At 53.1% G+C, this 15,847-nt stretch overlaps 1 protein-coding gene across 3 annotated transcripts in view; it reads right to left on the reverse strand.

Moving 5' to 3' along the window:
- MATN2 (matrilin 2) overlaps positions 1-14,912 on the reverse strand; it is a gene marked incomplete at its 3' end in the record, with an annotated part of 81,142 nt that extends 66,230 nt beyond the window's left edge. For 2 of the 3 annotated variants that reach the window (XM_084864549.1, XM_084864548.1), the window contains exons 1-2: positions 14,703-14,911; positions 8,839-9,006 (exon numbers count right to left, since the gene is read on the reverse strand). In XM_084864549.1, coding sequence (XP_084720675.1) covers positions 8,839-8,980 — 142 coding nt within the window. In that variant the 5' untranslated portion in view covers positions 8,981-9,006; positions 14,703-14,911. Of the gene's footprint in view, positions 1-8,838; positions 9,007-14,702 lie in introns of all 3 variants that reach the window. The other variant, XM_084864547.1, reaches the window with a different exon arrangement.
- Between the last annotated feature and the right edge of the window lie 935 nt (positions 14,913-15,847).

The following is a 15,847-nucleotide window of genomic DNA, read 5'->3' on the forward strand; positions in this document are numbered from 1 at the left end:
CACTCTCGGCCTGTGGTCTTGTTTTCTTGTTTGTTTGTTTGTTTTTGTTTTTAACAAAAAAAAAGAAGAGCTCGAGAAGCTATAAAAAAGAAAGGACGTACACAGTTGCACAGAAAAGAAAAAGGGAGGAAAGGAGACAGAGACTCTGAAAAAAGAAAACAAGAACCTTATTTATTCACTGGCTAGGAAAGCTCTTACCCTCGTGGCTTATTGGAAGTCACATACTATGCTTTTTTGGTTTCTCCCCATGTTCATCACAAGATAGGAATGAGGAGTGCACTTCACAGAGTTTATTTAAAAGTGAATGCTAACAGGGACGCTGGCTCTCACACACACACACACACACACACACACACACACACCCGCCTATGCATGAGGACATGCGTTTTGTGGGGAGCAGCTCGCCCGGGCTGAGCCGCAGCCAAGACCATCAGTGCCGATGGTACAGACACACACCAGGCCCTGGGCTCCTCAGACGTGTGTTGGGAAACCCCGTGCTGCGAGAGGCCGGCTCCCTGTACGGGCTCGAGGTCCGTCTCTGCCAAAGCCTCGGGGTAGGAAAATGCTGGGGGCTTTTTTTTTTTTGCAAAGCGTCAGAAGGGGTGGACGCCGGCGAGTCAGTTTATCCTCTCCAGCTGCAAGCTTCCCTGCAGATGTTCCTCATCCCGCAGTCCTTCTGGCTCGGGCCCGCCGTGCCTCTTCCCACATGGTTTCCTCCTGCCCATCCACGCCCCATCTCCTGATTTCTCTTCTGCAGCGGTTCTCAAACTGAGGTCTCCGGAAATTGAACTTCTCAGGCCCCAACCCAGACCGACCGAATCAGGCGCTCTGGGCAGAGGGACGGGTGGTCTGTGTTCCGATAAGCCTTCCCAGGGCTTCCGATTGCATGATGAAATTGGAGAGCCACTGCTCCGCGGCCTGGCCTACACTCAACCCGGACCCACACCCAAGCCCCACCCAGTCCTACTGCCCCTCCCGCACTCCCCAGCCTGATTCTACCAGCCCGCTCATCAGTCCACAGAGCCAAATACCAACAGCACAACGATTGACATTTCTTTGGGGAGCCACATTTTTTTACACTGAAACTTCTTCGAAAGCCACTTCTTCAACCTCGAATCGCCCGGGCCGTGGTGTTTTGTGGAAGAGCCACACTCAAGGGGCCAAAGGGCCGCAGGTGGCTCGAGAGCCGCGGTTTGCCGACCACTGTACTATCCCATCCCCTTCTGTCTCAGAACATCTCCCTCCTTGGCCTCCAGAGTATAGTACCATCTTGGCTCTCCCACCAGGGCAGAGGGAACGAAAGCCAGAGGAACCAGAGAAGGGGCATCTGGAAGGCAGAGGAGTCGGTAGTGATTGTCATCACACCCCGGATAAGACCTGAGCTCAGACGTCAACCATCTCCCTTAACCGATGGATAAATGGAGAAGAAAGGAGACTCGCACAGAGTCACTGGCTAATTAAGTCAAGTCAAGACTGGACCCATCCGAATGAACGGTCCGCCCAGCTGTTGGCATAGGCACGGAGTCTTTGCTGTGGGGGGGACCAAGGTCAGGCCCTGAGGCCTGGCGACCTCAGGCACAGCCAGCAGCAAGGGCGACACCTCTGAACACAGCTGGGCGTGTCATGGTCCACTCACCACTCCTAGTCTGGGAGCAAGCGGGGTCTGAAACCAGTAGGCTCAAGGCCCTTCCTGCTGCGAAGCTCAGTTGGTTAGAGCATTGTCCAGATACACCACGGCTGAGCAAGTCAAAGCTCACTCTCTTTGCTTGGAAATGGTAATCATTCCTAACGCGGGCACACACCTGCACTGGCCACACCGAGCGAGCGGGGCGGACAGTCCCACACTCAGTCCTCCAGCCGGCCGAGGCCTTCCGCCGCCTGGCTGTGGAGCAGGTCTCACCGCCGCCTCTGAAGCACACGCCCTGCGCTCTCACTCTGTCTGGGCGCCAGGCGTGCTGAGCGAGGGGGCACACACGGGGAGAAGCGCCCCATAGGGTCCTGTGCCTCCCTGGCGGCAGAGCTGGGGCTGCAGACCGTGAGCCCCAGGCTGTCCTCCTCAGCTTTGTTTTTAGTAGCGCGTTAACTGCTGTGAAGGAATTTCACTAAATTCTGTGGCTTCTGGATTAACTGCCACCCCACCCTAGCAGTGTGTGTAGGGTAAGGTGACCAGACGTCCCGATTTTGGCGGGACAGTCCCGATTTCTAACAATTTGTCCCTCGGGGGGACATATTATTAAAAATCGGGACTGTCCCGCCAAAAGCGGGACGTCTGGTCACCTTAGTGTAGGCAGAGGAGGGGTGCAGGGGGGTCAGCTCCCATTAGCTCCTGAGCACACTGTGGGGCCAGCGGCCTCTTAATTCTCCACCTCCCACTTCTTCTTTTTTTAATCTTTATTGTTGAAAGTATTACATATGTCCTTTCCCCACCCCAACCCCACTGACCTCTCCTCACCTCCCACTCCTTGAATCTACTGTCACAGTGTCACCAAGTGCTCTCTCACCGCACAAACGCCAATCCTGCATGGGCGCCTCGGACCCGGAGGAAAAGGTTTTCGACGTCAGTTGGAAGAAATCTGAGGAGCCAGGTTGGTGAATTTGGAAGAGGGCACGCATGTCCGTAAGACCTCGTAGAAGGCAGCCGGAACAGGGGGAGCCGGCCGGTGGAGGTGTGACGGACGGTCTGTGTGCATTCCGGGACTGACGGGAGTCCAGAGCACAGTTAGGAGTTCGGGCGAGGAGGGTAAGGTTCCCAAAAGGCTGCGGTGGCCCTGGCTGGATTGGCTCTGCGGACAGAGCGCTGGCCTGCGGGCTGAAGGGTCCCTGGTTCTATTCATTCCAGTCAAGGGCACGTGCCTGGGTTGCGGGGCTCCATCCCCAGGAGAAGGCATGCAGGAGGCAGCTGATCAATGATTCTCTCTCATCACTGATGTTCCCCTCTCTCTCTCCCTCTCCCTTCTTCTCTGAAATCAATTTTTTAAAAAAATTTTTTTAATGGCTGGTGGCTCAGATGCTTGGAGTGTCATCGCATACACCCAAAGTTTGCAGATTCAATTCCCTGCCAGGGCACATGCCTAGGTTGCAGATACAGTGTTCTTTTCTCTCTCTCTCTCTCTCTCTCTCTCTCTCTCTCTCTCTCTCTCTCTCTCTCTCTCTCTCTCTCTCTCTTTTCCTTCCTCTCTCTTTCTCTAAAATCAGCAAAAGAAAAATATCCTCGGGTGAGGATTCAGAAGGAAAGGCTGATATGTCCCCACTGGTTGCCCTGGAGATAGGCCCGCCCCCATGTGTCAGTGACATATAATAATAAAGAGGAAATGTGCACAAGCAAAGCAGGCAGTCATTAGCGGGGTGTGGGAGCAGCGTGGCCCCCAGTGGGCGCCACCTGGAGGGGCTGAGGGAGGAGCTGGGGAGGGCAGTGCCACTGGAGGATGGGGGGTAGGGGTGAGGGTGGGGATGGTGCAGAGGGGGAGAATCTGAGGTTGCCATGAGAGAATGCTCTGGGTGCAGGAACCCTGCTGCTCCAACTCCACCTGCCAGCACGGCTGCCCAGAAAGGTCTGGGCTGGAGGGTGCTTGTTCATTCGCTCTCCGAGCGGCCTGACGTGCAGGCTCTCCCTGGCCTTTGCCAGAGCCCAGGGAAGGCACGGGGGGTGGAAAGGGAGTTAAGCAGCGACCCATCCTGTCGCCTGCTCCCAGCCCTGCGGACTGAAGCCTGAACTCGGTGGGAACCTAGGTCCTACGTGATCCAGTGCCAGCCTCCCCCGGGCTTGTCTCCGGCTCCCACAGACCACCCGCCTTGCAGGCCTGACATCCCGATGGCTGGCCAGGCCCCGCCCCCACGTTCCATCCTCACTCCTCTCCTGCCCCCAGGACCCTCGGGGCGCACCCTGTCAAAACCTTCACCTGGCGGAAACCGGTTTGGCTCAGTGGTAGAGCGTCGATCTGCGGACTGAAAGGTCCCAGGTTCGATTCCAGTCAGGGGCATGTACGTTGGTTGCGGGCACATCCCCGGTAGGGGCTGTGCAAGAGGCAGCTGGTCAGTGTTTCTCTCTCATCGACGTTTCTACCTCTCTATCCCTCTCCCTTCCTCTCTGTAAAAAATCAATAAAAATAAAAAATTTAAAAAAAATTTTAAAAAACCTTCACCTGGAAAGCTTCCCTAAACCAGCCGGTTCAGAGGGTGTTCTGGGAACCCCTCGGGGTCCCCGAGGCCTTTTGGAGGGCCCGTGAGGTCAGAGGTGTTGTTACGATGGCACTAATGTTTGCCTTTTACGCTCTCATGCTCTAATGAGTGCAGAAGTAGAGTTTAATGATGTTTTAGATTCCACATTTCAGCCTACCATTGGCCGTATTTTTCATTTCTATCGAACAAGAATACCCACAATTATATGAAAAACATATTAAAATGCTCCTCCTCCTCCTTCTGACTACATATCTGCGTGGGGTCATATTTTCTTCATGTAGTCCAACCAAAACAACATTTCATAACAGATTGAATGGATGGGAAATGAGGGCCCAGCTGTCTCCCATTAAGCCCGGCATAAAACAGATGTGTGAAAGTGCAGAACAGCGCTATTCTTTTCACTGATTTTTTAAATTTAGAAAATGCTGTCTCTTAGACAAATATCTTATTTCTGTGATAGGTTCTGTTAGGAGTTTGTTCTTGGTGTTTTTTTACATTAATTACTAGTTTTTGAAGTTCTCGGTGACTCTTCCTGATCCAGTAAGTCGTGACAGATTGAACTCTAACCCACATAAACAAAAGCTCTTTTGGATCCTCGATCACGTTTTAGTGTAAAAGAGTCCTGAGACCAGAAATCGGAGAACCGCTGCCTCTTACTGAGTCCTCAGCGGGCAGAGTGGACTGTCACTTAGCTCGCTGCTACTGTTGTGCACAGAGTCCACCAAATCCACGATTTTTTTTTTACATGCCTGCCTCCCCCATGCACGCTTCCTGAAGGTGGTCTTCAAACCCCAGAAAGTCCAGACAACAGAATGAAGTGAGAGATAAACCCCCGTGGACCTGCCTCACGGGCCACCCAGCCTGCAATCATTCATTGGAGGAGCATATAAATGCCTTATATTTTCTTATTAACTCAGGTTGTTACTAGGAACTCCAACCTAAATCGAGATATAAAATAGAAACTTCTACACTAATAAAAGCGAAATATGCAAGTTGACCACACCTCCGCAACGCCCACCAGCCAATCAGAAGTGGGTATGCAAATTAACCCAAGAGAGATGGTGGGTTAATTTGCATATGCAGGCCCAGAGCGGAGACTGAAAGCTCTGGCCTGAGCAAAGACTGGAGACTGAAGAGGCTTGGCTTCTTTGCTGCAGCCGGAGCGAAGGCCTGGGTCCCGGGTTTGCCAAAGGAAAACAGGTGCCGGCAGCTAGGGGAAGGAACACCTATTGCATGAATCTTCATGCAACGGGCCTCTAGTAAAAAATAAAATCCAAAAATTCAAACAAAAATTAACCTAAGATGCAACTCTGTTTCTACTCTGTTAAACTTTCAGAGACACCCTGGCAATGAAGCAACCAGTGAAATGCATTATGCCGCTGGACATCATACATAAAAAGCCACACAAACAGCGCCACGTGGCCTAAGCAATGTTCCGAACAGGAAACGAAGGCCAAGAAAAACACACCCACCAAACACAAGATACCGTCTTCTAAGAATGAAGGGAAGGTTGTTCAAACTCCAGATTACAACAAGCCTGGCGTCTCCGTCTCCGTGCCCTGTGCCCTGTCAAAGCGAGACCAAAAAGCAGAGTGCTCTGGAGAATGTAGGCCCAGGTCGTGGTGTCTGTTGTCCAGTCTCCTGGTTCTCACTTACTCAACCGTGCTCACAAGTCGAGCCCCCACCCCTCTGCCCGGGGCAGGGAGATGTGCCATGTTCCACCCTATGGGTCCAATAAACATTCTCTGGCAAAATGAGAAGCAGGAGGCAACACCGGATGCGGGGTTCATGCCTTTGGTAAAACAGCTTCTAGCTCTTCCCTCAGACGTCAGGGGCTTTCCCTTCAGGGCCTGAGCTTAGGGCCAAAGGCGGCAGTGAAGGCTACCAACCGGGGAAGGTCCTGGGGTGTGAGTGTGTGTGTGTGTTCGAGTTTGTGTGTGACAGAGATTGATTGATTGATTGAGTGACTGACTGACTGACTGACTGACTTTGAGCCAAGGGAAGGAATATGCTTTTTTGGTCATTGTGTGATGGCTCATTCTGAAGGCGGCCCCATCATAAACCAGACTTGGAAGAGCTGTGATACATTTACACCAGGGAATACTATACAGCTGTAAAAAAAAGAAGGACCTCTTACCCTTTGAGGCAGCATGGCAAGACCTGGAGAATAGTATGCTAAGTGAAATAAGCCAGCCAGAGAAAGACAAGTACCACATGATCTCACTCACCTGTGGAATCTAATGAACAAAATAGACGGATGAACAAGACAGATCCAGAGACACGGAAGCGTGGATCAGACTGACAAATCTCAGAGGTAAGGGGAGGGGAGAGAGATGAACCGAAGAACTTGTATGCAAATATGCATGGCCTATGGACATAGACAACAGTGTGGTGAAGGCCTAGCCCAGTGGTCGGCAAACTCGTTAGCCAACAGAGCCAAACAGCAACAGGACAACGATTGAAGTTTCTTTGGAGAGCCATATTTTTTACACTTAAACTTCTTCTAACGCCACTTCTTCAAAATAGACTCGCCCAGGCCGTGGTGTTTTGTGGAAGAGCCACACTCAAGGGGCCAAAGAGTCTCATGTGGCTCGTGAGCCACGGTTTGCTGACCACAAGCTCAGGGGAAAGCGGGGGAGGGAGTCAATGGGGGAAGGGGAGGAGGGACATCTGTAATACTTTCAACAATAAAGATAAATTTACAAAAAAAAAAAAAAAAAAGAAAGAAAGAAAGAAAGAAAGAATGAAAGAAAGAAAGAAAGAGAAAGAAAGAGAAAGAAAGAAAAAAACTGGACTGTGTGTGCATCCACTGCTGGTGACCTAGGAGCCAGACATTCCCAGTTCTCTACGTATTTTATACATGTATCACCTTGAAATTTGTTTTTAAAAACCTTTTACTCAACATACTGAGCTTCCCCAGTCCTCCCCGCAGCTGCCGAAGCCGCCTGTGTACATCAGCATGGAAATGGGGATTCCCAGGAGACTAAGGAGACAGAGGCCCAGCACCGCGGGGTCGTGGTTTAGGTCAGTGGTCGGCAAACTGCGGCTCATGAGCCACATACGACTCTTTGGCCCCTTGAGTTTTTAGCAAAGGCCAGCTTAGGAGGACCCTAACTAAGTTAAACCCAATGTACCTACCTATATAGTTTAAGTTTATTTATTTATTTATTTTAAATATATGTTATTGATTTTTTACAGAGAGGAAGAGAGAGATAGAGAGCCAGAAACGTCGATGAGAGAGAAACATCAACCAGCTGCCTCCTGCACACCCCCTACCGGGGATGTGCCCGCAACCAAGGTACATGCCCCTGACCGGAATCGAACCTGGGACCCTTCAGTCCGCAGACCGACGCTCTATCCACTGAGCCAAACCGGTTTCGGCTATATAGTTTAAGTTTAAAAAATGTGGCTCTCAGAAGAAATTTCGATCGCGGTACTGTTGATATTGGGCTCTGTGGACTGATGAGTTTGCTGATCACTGGTGTAGGTAAACATCAGGAAAGAGTCTGACCTCTTGCACCAGGGCCCTCCGGAACCCTTCGGTATCTGATTGTCATTTTGGACACAGAGGCCACCAGGCAACCAGCGGTTCTCTCAGCGGCTGGTCAAGAGCATGTAAATGTAAAACAGTTTCAGAAAACCACTTCCCAGAATGACTGTCCGGGCAAACCCATGATTCAGTGCGTCCCTGCCATTTACATACGTAGGGGCAATCAAAGCAGGTGTACCGCGGTAAGGACGTGACATACTGAGTTTATTCCTGTTTCATTATTTATTCATTATTGCATTCTATTACAGCGGTAAGTCTACTTTTGCCCACCCCTGTATTCTCCTCGCAAAACTCTCCCAAGGACAGCATTAACACGCCCATGCCCGGGAGGAGGAAAATGAACTTGAACGAGATCACACTCCCTACGTGTGCGTCACCTGCCAGGACGTGAACCCAGGTCTGCGCTAAAACCCACTCTTCCACCGGCCAACCTCCCCTTACCCCCACACCCTAGGCTGACCGGAGCCCATATTTGCAACCGGGTCTAACTCCTCTGTGTTCTGTGTGTTTTCGTGACCTTTCCTTTCTCTCAGAGAAAGAAAAAAAATTGCACCTGGAGAAAACATGTTCCCGGGTCGGAATCAAGGCCCCTGACCTTTTCCTGTTCCGTAAGCCTCAGGACGTGCCCACCTCTCTCTGTGCCCGCTCCTGTCGCCCGCACGCCCCCTGCTCGGTCCCCATGCTGCCAAGCAGCGGGGCCTTAGGAACACAGATTAGCTGCACAAATACCACGAAAAATCCTCCTAACACCCTGATCCAAAGAAGTCCAGCAAGGAGCTTTACAGAGGGAAAATCTTGCCCTTGCATCTTAAGAGAAAAATCACGAGCTTCAGCCTCGTGATTTTTGAAGACATGGGACTAGAAAAGACGAGTCATATCGTTTTGAAAACCCGTGTGCAAGTCAAGATGCACTCATGGCCAGCGAGACCCGCTCTCCCCCGGCACACCCAGCCGGGGCCCGGGGGCCGGGGAGCTCCCGCGGCTGCGTGGACAGGCTCATCGTTATAAAGGGCTTGTGGTTTTGATGGCGAAGACAGAGGGGAGGCTGGTACTGGGTACCTTACCCACCCATTCTGGCCTGCTTCTGCAGGCGCTGCCCCGTCACTCACCCAGCAGGGCCGTCTGGGGGTGGGTCCGCGAGTGTCTGCCTCTGGAGACGGACCTGGCGCGTGGCCGCTGCCTGGCCTCAGCAGGGAGGAGGAGGGTCTGCCCGAGGAGCAGCAGAAAGCAGCCCACCAACATCTTCTCCATCTTCAGGAATCGGAAGAGGGGCGTGGCTGTGACAGATACAACGGGAGAAGGGGACAGGGTGAGAGGGGGCAGCAGACTGTCTCCCCGTGTCCCACACATGCCACGTGGACTGAAAACACCATCGGTGCGTGTGACCCGTAAGAACGCAGGCAACCAGCCCCCGCTGGTAGGTACTCTGAGCAGGGAACGCACAGCTGGAATTTCTCCTCTCTTTGGTCACTATCAGACGGAACGGGAAAATGTAAGTGGGGGAACAAAATCTATCCTGACGTTTCTTCACCATTGAGTTTATTACCCATTATTCATAGTCACAGTCCAGATCTTGGATTTGAAAAAAGGAAAAAAAAAAAAACACATCTGAAGATTCCAGGTAACAATAGTCTTTCAAGTCTAATAATAGTGAATGGCACAAATTAAGGTATATACATTTTCCCAGGAATTCACGTATAGGTAGCATAAAGTGGCATCACAGGGCCAGCCTCTCCACCTCCCACACACGTCTACTAAGAGGGAGCATGGTGCAGTGGTGAAGGGCTCAGACCCTGGCACCAGACTGCCTGACTTTGAACCTTGGCTCAGTCCTGGGTGACCTTGGGTGAGCTCCTTAACCTTCCCAAGCCTCGGGGGAATATGGGATAATATTAGTTAACTGAATGAGTTAATGCATGTAACTACAGCATGAGGCATAGTGCCTGGCACATACCCCACCTGGGTAGGGTAAGTGTAGAAACAACCAAACAAGCAAAGAAGCTAAGGGACAAGAGAAGAATGGGGTCAAACCAGAGGCTGAGTAGAAAGGTCTCATGTACATCAAGAATTCTAACTGGAGGAGAAAAGGAAGATGGCAGGTAGGTAAACGCCTGTACTCGCTGCCTCCCACAACCACATCAAAATTACAACTAAAATACAGAACAACAGTCACCCAGAACCGCTGGAAAGCTGGCTGAATGAAGTCCTACAACTAGAGAAGTAAAGAAGAAAGCACACTGAGACTGGTAGGAGGTGCTGAGGCATGGGCCGCTTTTTTAATTGGGAAGGTGATTATCTCTGCAGAGGCCTCCCACAGAAGCAAAGGTTCTGGCCCCACACCAGTTACCTATGCGGGAATGTCCGTACAACTATCAGCTGATTTCTCAACAAAAACCATACAGGCCAGACGGGAGTGAAAAGAAATATTCAAAGAGATGAATAACAAGGACCTACAACCAAGGTTACTCTACCCAGCAAAACTATCATTCAGAATTGAAGGTCAGCTAAAGAGCTTCACAGACAAGAAAAAGCTAAAGGAGTTGAAGGGTATTCTTTAAGAAGAGGAAGAAGAAGAAAAAGAAAAAGTTCAAAAATATAAACAACAAAAATGGCAACAAATGCATACCTATCATCAATAAATAAATAAAAAGTGATGAATTTTACTGTATAAGTTATATACCAAAAAAGGTATTTAAAAGGAACTAAAGGGATAGGGACAAAGATACTATATCTATGCCATCATAGAACCAATATGGCAATATTAATATCAGACAAGATAGATTTCTTTTTAAATGCAATGCCAGCCCTGGGCAGTTTGGCTCAGTGAGGTTATGTGTCCAGCCATGCATAGAAAGCGGTTTGATTCCTTGTCAGTGCACATTTCTGGGTCACAGGCTCAATCCCTGGTAGGAGGTATGCAGGAGTCAGCAAATAAATATTTCGTTTTCACATCAATGTTTCTCTCTCTAAAAATATATATATAAATAATTAATAAATAAAGCAATGTACTTGGTTGGTATAGCTCAGTTGAGGATCAACCTATGAGCCAGGAGGTCACAGTCTGATTCTGGATCGGGGCACATACCATTGGTGACCTTGATCCCCAGTAGGGGACAAGCAGGAAGCAGACGATCAATGATTTGATCTCATCATTGATGTTTTTATCTCTCCCTCCCTTTCTCCTTTTGAAATCAATTAAAAAGAAACAACTTAAAAAAAAAATACCATATTGCCCTACCCGGCTTGGCTCAGTGGATAGCGCATTGGCCTGTGGACTGAAGGGTCATGGGTTTGATTCTGGTCAAGGGCACATGCCTGGGTTGCAGGCTCTATCCCCAGTAGGGGGCGTGCAGGAGGCAGCTAATCAATGATTCTCATCATTGATGCTTCTATATCTCTCTCCCTCTCCCTTCCTTTCTGAAAATAATAAAAATATGTTTTTAAAAAAAACACCATATTTTTAAATATGCAATTGCCGTGAAGTCAGTGCATGTCGGTGCATGCCGCCAATATTAATAGCTGTTTCTGTTTGGCATTTAAAGCTGGTAGCATTTGTAGAATAGGAGCCAGTTCTAACTGGAAGACAGAATGATATTCAAAAAACAGTTCTCTGTGAGCACAGGAGGATTGTTGGGCCGAGAAACAGAGGTTAATTCGATCTGAACAGATTCCATACAAAGCGTTGGGGAGCATAGAGAGAATATTTTTGTAAAACACAACAGCTCTGACTTTTCTATTAGCAATTCCGCTCTTCTCCCTGTGACCATGAGTCTTATGGTTGGTACGGGAAGGGAGAGGAGACTGTTCCGACCCTCTTAGCTGTGGGTGCTTCTAAGCATCCCTGTTCCAAGTAAACTGACAGGCAAGGAGGTTCCACCACAACCAGCCCTCTGTGCTGGGGGCCTTGAGAGGATAGAGTATCGGCCTGCAGACTAAAGGGTCCCAGGTTCGATTCCGGTCAAGGGCATGTACCTTGGTTGCGGGCACATCCCCAATGGGGGGTGTGCAGGAGGCAGCTGGTCGATGATTCTCTCTCATCGTTGTTTCTAACAATCTATCCCTCTCCCTTCCTCTCTGTAAAAAAAATCAACAAAATATATATACATATTTTTTTAAATATATTTTATTGATTTTTTACAGAGAGGAAGGAAGAGAGATAGAAAGCTAGAAACGTCGATGAGAGAGAAACATCGACCAGCTGCCTCTTGCACACTCCCTACTGGGGATGTGCCCGCAACCAATGTACATGCCCTTGCCCGGAATCCAACCTGGGACCTTTCAGTCCGCAGACCGACACTCTACCACTGAGCCACACCGGCTTCGGCAACAAAATATATTTTTTAAAAAATAAAATACAATGTTTTCCCAATTTTCTCAAAGAGGACTGACTTCCCGCAGGCCCCTGACAATGGGTTCCTTATCTGCTCTAACGCGTGGTTTCTTTTTCTCGCTGCCATAGCTGTCTCCCTGCCTACACTGCGAGCCGTTCCTTGGGACTGCACCTGGTCATGTCTGTATTCCTCACGTGCTGGGTGTTGAATGTTACAAATAAAACTTTTTAAAATAGATAAAAGTTGAATTAACGCATTTATTGATAAAAAAAAAAAAAAAAAGTCAATAAATGTTTCATCAAACTGGCTCTAATTCAGCACGGGACAACTGCCGAGGCCGAGCCCAAGTGTTCCTCTCCTGTGTTTGCCTGAATGTTGGCGACACTAGTGACCATCTCCTGGGACAGAGCATCCTTGCTTTTCCTCCCTGTGGGCTGGAATGCGGACATCCTGGCTGGAGGCCCAGCAGCCACCCTGCCCCACGAGGCACTGTGGAAGTGGAAGGTGAGAGCAATGAGGCGCAGGGGCTGGGCCCCTGACCCCACCCTCCCTTTGGACATGCTGCCTTCAGACTTCGAGAACACAAACCGGAAATAGTAAGCTTCCTTCTTGAAGCCACCGTCCCATTTTTTCTGTAACTTGATATTGAACACAGTCCTAACGAATAGGCTGTTTCTCAGTCTCTCGTCTGGAATCCATCTGGCACCAGCGCTGAATTCGGTCTTCCCAACCCAGTATCATGCTTCTCACGCTCCTACTCAAAAACTGTCCCCAGTGACTTCCACATGCCGTTAAGATAAAAATCGAGATTCCTCAGCTTGTCAGTCAAAGCCCCACGATCTGGCCCTGTTGTTACAATGCTAACCTCAAAAACTCTCACTCCTGCGAGTGAGCGCAGGCCCTGGTGGCTCCGGTTTGCCTGGCCATGGACTCGGGAAGCAAAGAACCTTGCAGCCTGGCAGGCACACTGGGGGCCGGGGACCCAATTCTCCTGGCACAAATCATAAACCCATCCTGGTATCCGGACAGGGTTTTAGGATGCTGTCACTCTGAAAGCGGGGGGGGGGGCTGTGCAAGAGTGGACTCTCCTCCTGGCAAACTCCGGTTAAACACATGCGGTCTATCTGTCGCCTGCATGGATGGATGGGGGAGGCAGTCCCTCTGAGCTTGGAGGGAGGCGACTGCTCTGAGGAGCTTCTGGCTTTTTCTAGAAAGACAGGCACTGAAGCTCACTCACCCCCTGACCTTAGGGTGTACCTGGGACTGTTCTGAGCACTTGGATCATCCTCACAAGCCCTGTGGGTGCGATCCCATTGAGCAGATGAGGAAACTGAGGTCGGAGGGAGGAGCTGGGTAACTTCAAAGTCACTCACCCAGCCCTAACCGGTTTGGCTCAGTGGATAGAGCATCGGCCTGAGGACTGAAGGGTCCCAGGTTCGATTCCGGTCAAGGGCATGTACCTTGGTTGCAGGTACATCTCCAGAAGGGGGTGTGCAGGAGGCAGCTGATGGATGTTTCTCCCCATCAATGTTTTTAACTCCCTAGTCCTCTCCCTTCCTCTCTGTAGAAAAGTCAATAAAATGTATTTTAAAAAAAAAAAAGTCACTAACCCAGGACACCTGGGCAGGCCCACCCCACAGCCCCGTGCGGGCTTGGCGCTTGCAAGCCCCCTTCCCGTGCTCCCCGGCTGGAGCCTTCGCCAGAGACAGTCTCCACGTCTCTGCCCCCTTCCCAACTGGTCTCGGGTTCCTAGCAAACTGCCACGCAATGGCCCCCGCCCCGTCCGCTCTCCACGGCGGAGGGGAGGCTGGGGTCAGCCGCCGCGGGCATTCACACACGGGGATCGGCTCCACAAGTCTCCCTCCCCGGCGCCCGCAGACCCGGCCGGGGCCCCGCGGCGGGACACAGCGCCCCCACGGGGCCGTGCGAGGGAGCGCGCCCAGCTCCCCGGGCGGACGGCCGCGGTGGCCGGGCTGCCCCCGGGGAGGGGTCTGCGCCGCGCGGCCCGGCCGGGGGCGCTCGGCCCGGAGGGGCTCAGCGCGGGGCCCCGGGGGATGGGGGCCCGGAAGGGGCGCTCGGGGCGCGCGGAGCCGCTGGGTCGGGGGTGGAGGTGGAGGAGGGGGTGCCCGGGAGCCCCAGCTCTGCCTCCCCGTCCGCCAGTCGGTCGGTCGGTGGGTCGGTCTGTCTGCGCCCGGGGTCGGCGGGGCGGGACCCGGGGGCAGCGGGACCCGGGGGTGTGGGACCGGGGGCAGCGGGACCCGGGGGCAGCGGAACCGGGGGGTGCGGGACCCGGGGGTGCCGGACCCGGGGGTGCGGGACCCAGCGGGACCCGGGGGCAGCGGGACCCGGGGGTGCGGGACCCGGGGGCAGCGGGACCCGGGGGTGCGGGACCCGGGGGCAGCGGGACCTGGGGGTGCGGGACCCAGCGGGACCCTGGGGTGCGGGGCCCGGGGGCAGCGGGACCCGGGGGTGCGGGACCCGGGGGCAGCGGGACCCGGGGGTGCGGGACCCAGCGGGACCCTGGGGTGCGGGGCCCGGGGGCAGCGGGACCTGGGGGAGCGGGACCAGGGGGTGCGGGACCCGGGGCAGCGGGACCCGGGGGTGCGGGACCCAGCGGGACCCGGGGAGCGCGCCCCGCTCACCTGCAGCCGCCGGCGCCCGGGGGAGCGGCGGGGACGCGGCCGCCCGGGCCTCCCTCGTGGGCGCCCGCTCGCCGGGCCGGGAGCCGCGGGCCTCGGGGAGCGCTCGGGGGAGCCGCCGCCGCTGCCTGGTCCGCGGGCGCCGCCTCCCAGTCCCATCCCGGGCCCCGCGCTCCCTCGCCGGCCGCCTGGCGGCTCCGGGCCAGCGCGGGCGGGAGGCGGGGAGCGGGGGCGGCGCCGGCGGCGGAAGAGGGGGTGTCCTCCTGGGGGGGGGGGCGTGGGCAGGGCGCGGCGCGGACCGCCCCACCCGCAGGCGGCGGCCCCGAGCCGGCGCCCTGGCCCTGCGCCCCGCCCGCTGCCACCTGGCCCGGCTCTGGGCCCCGCGGGGGCGGGAAGGGGACCGCAGGGGTCCCGGCCGCAGGCTCAGCGCGGCGGGGAGCTCAGGGGGCCTGGGTGGGGAGGGGCGTGGGAGGCAGGAGAGTATCTCCGGGGAGACGGGAGGGCCCGCAGGGGTCCTGGATCCTGAACTTAGGGGGATCGTGGTTGACAAGAGGCATCCATGGACGGAGACAAGGAAAAAAAGTGATGGGAGCGGGAAACCGGTTTGGCTCAGTGGATAGAGCTGCGGACTGAAGGGTCCCAGGTTCGATTCCGGTCAACGGCATGTACCTTGGTTGCGGGCACATCCCCAGTAGGGGGTGTGCAGGAGGCAACTGATGGATGATTCTCTCTCATGGATGTTTCTAACTCTCTATCCCTCTCTCTTCCTCTCTGTAAAAAGTCAATAATATATATATAATAATATATATATAATTTTTTTTAAGTGATGAGAATTGGGATAATGAGTGGCAAGTGCCAGGAGCGGTCTTCGCAGTGCCTAGAGCACCCCAGCAGCACGCAAGTCCCATGAACAGAGCAAGTCCACTGGCCAGGGACCAGGCCCAGGAATGAGGGGAGGGAGGGTGCCCGGATGGAGAGGAAACAACGTCGAACCCTAAAAGAGCAGGAAAAGACTAGTTCAGACAAGACTTTTGAAATTATGGCGAAGGTATTTGCAGGGTTTTTGTTTGTTTGGTTGGTTTTTTTTACAGAGAGGAAGAGAAAGGGATAGAGGGTTAGAAACATCCATCAGCTGCCTCCTGCACACC

This window comes from Pipistrellus hanaki, assembly GCF_964339955.1.
Source record: "Pipistrellus hanaki genome assembly, chromosome: 17".
NCBI lineage: Eukaryota > Metazoa > Chordata > Mammalia > Chiroptera > Vespertilionidae > Pipistrellus > Pipistrellus hanaki.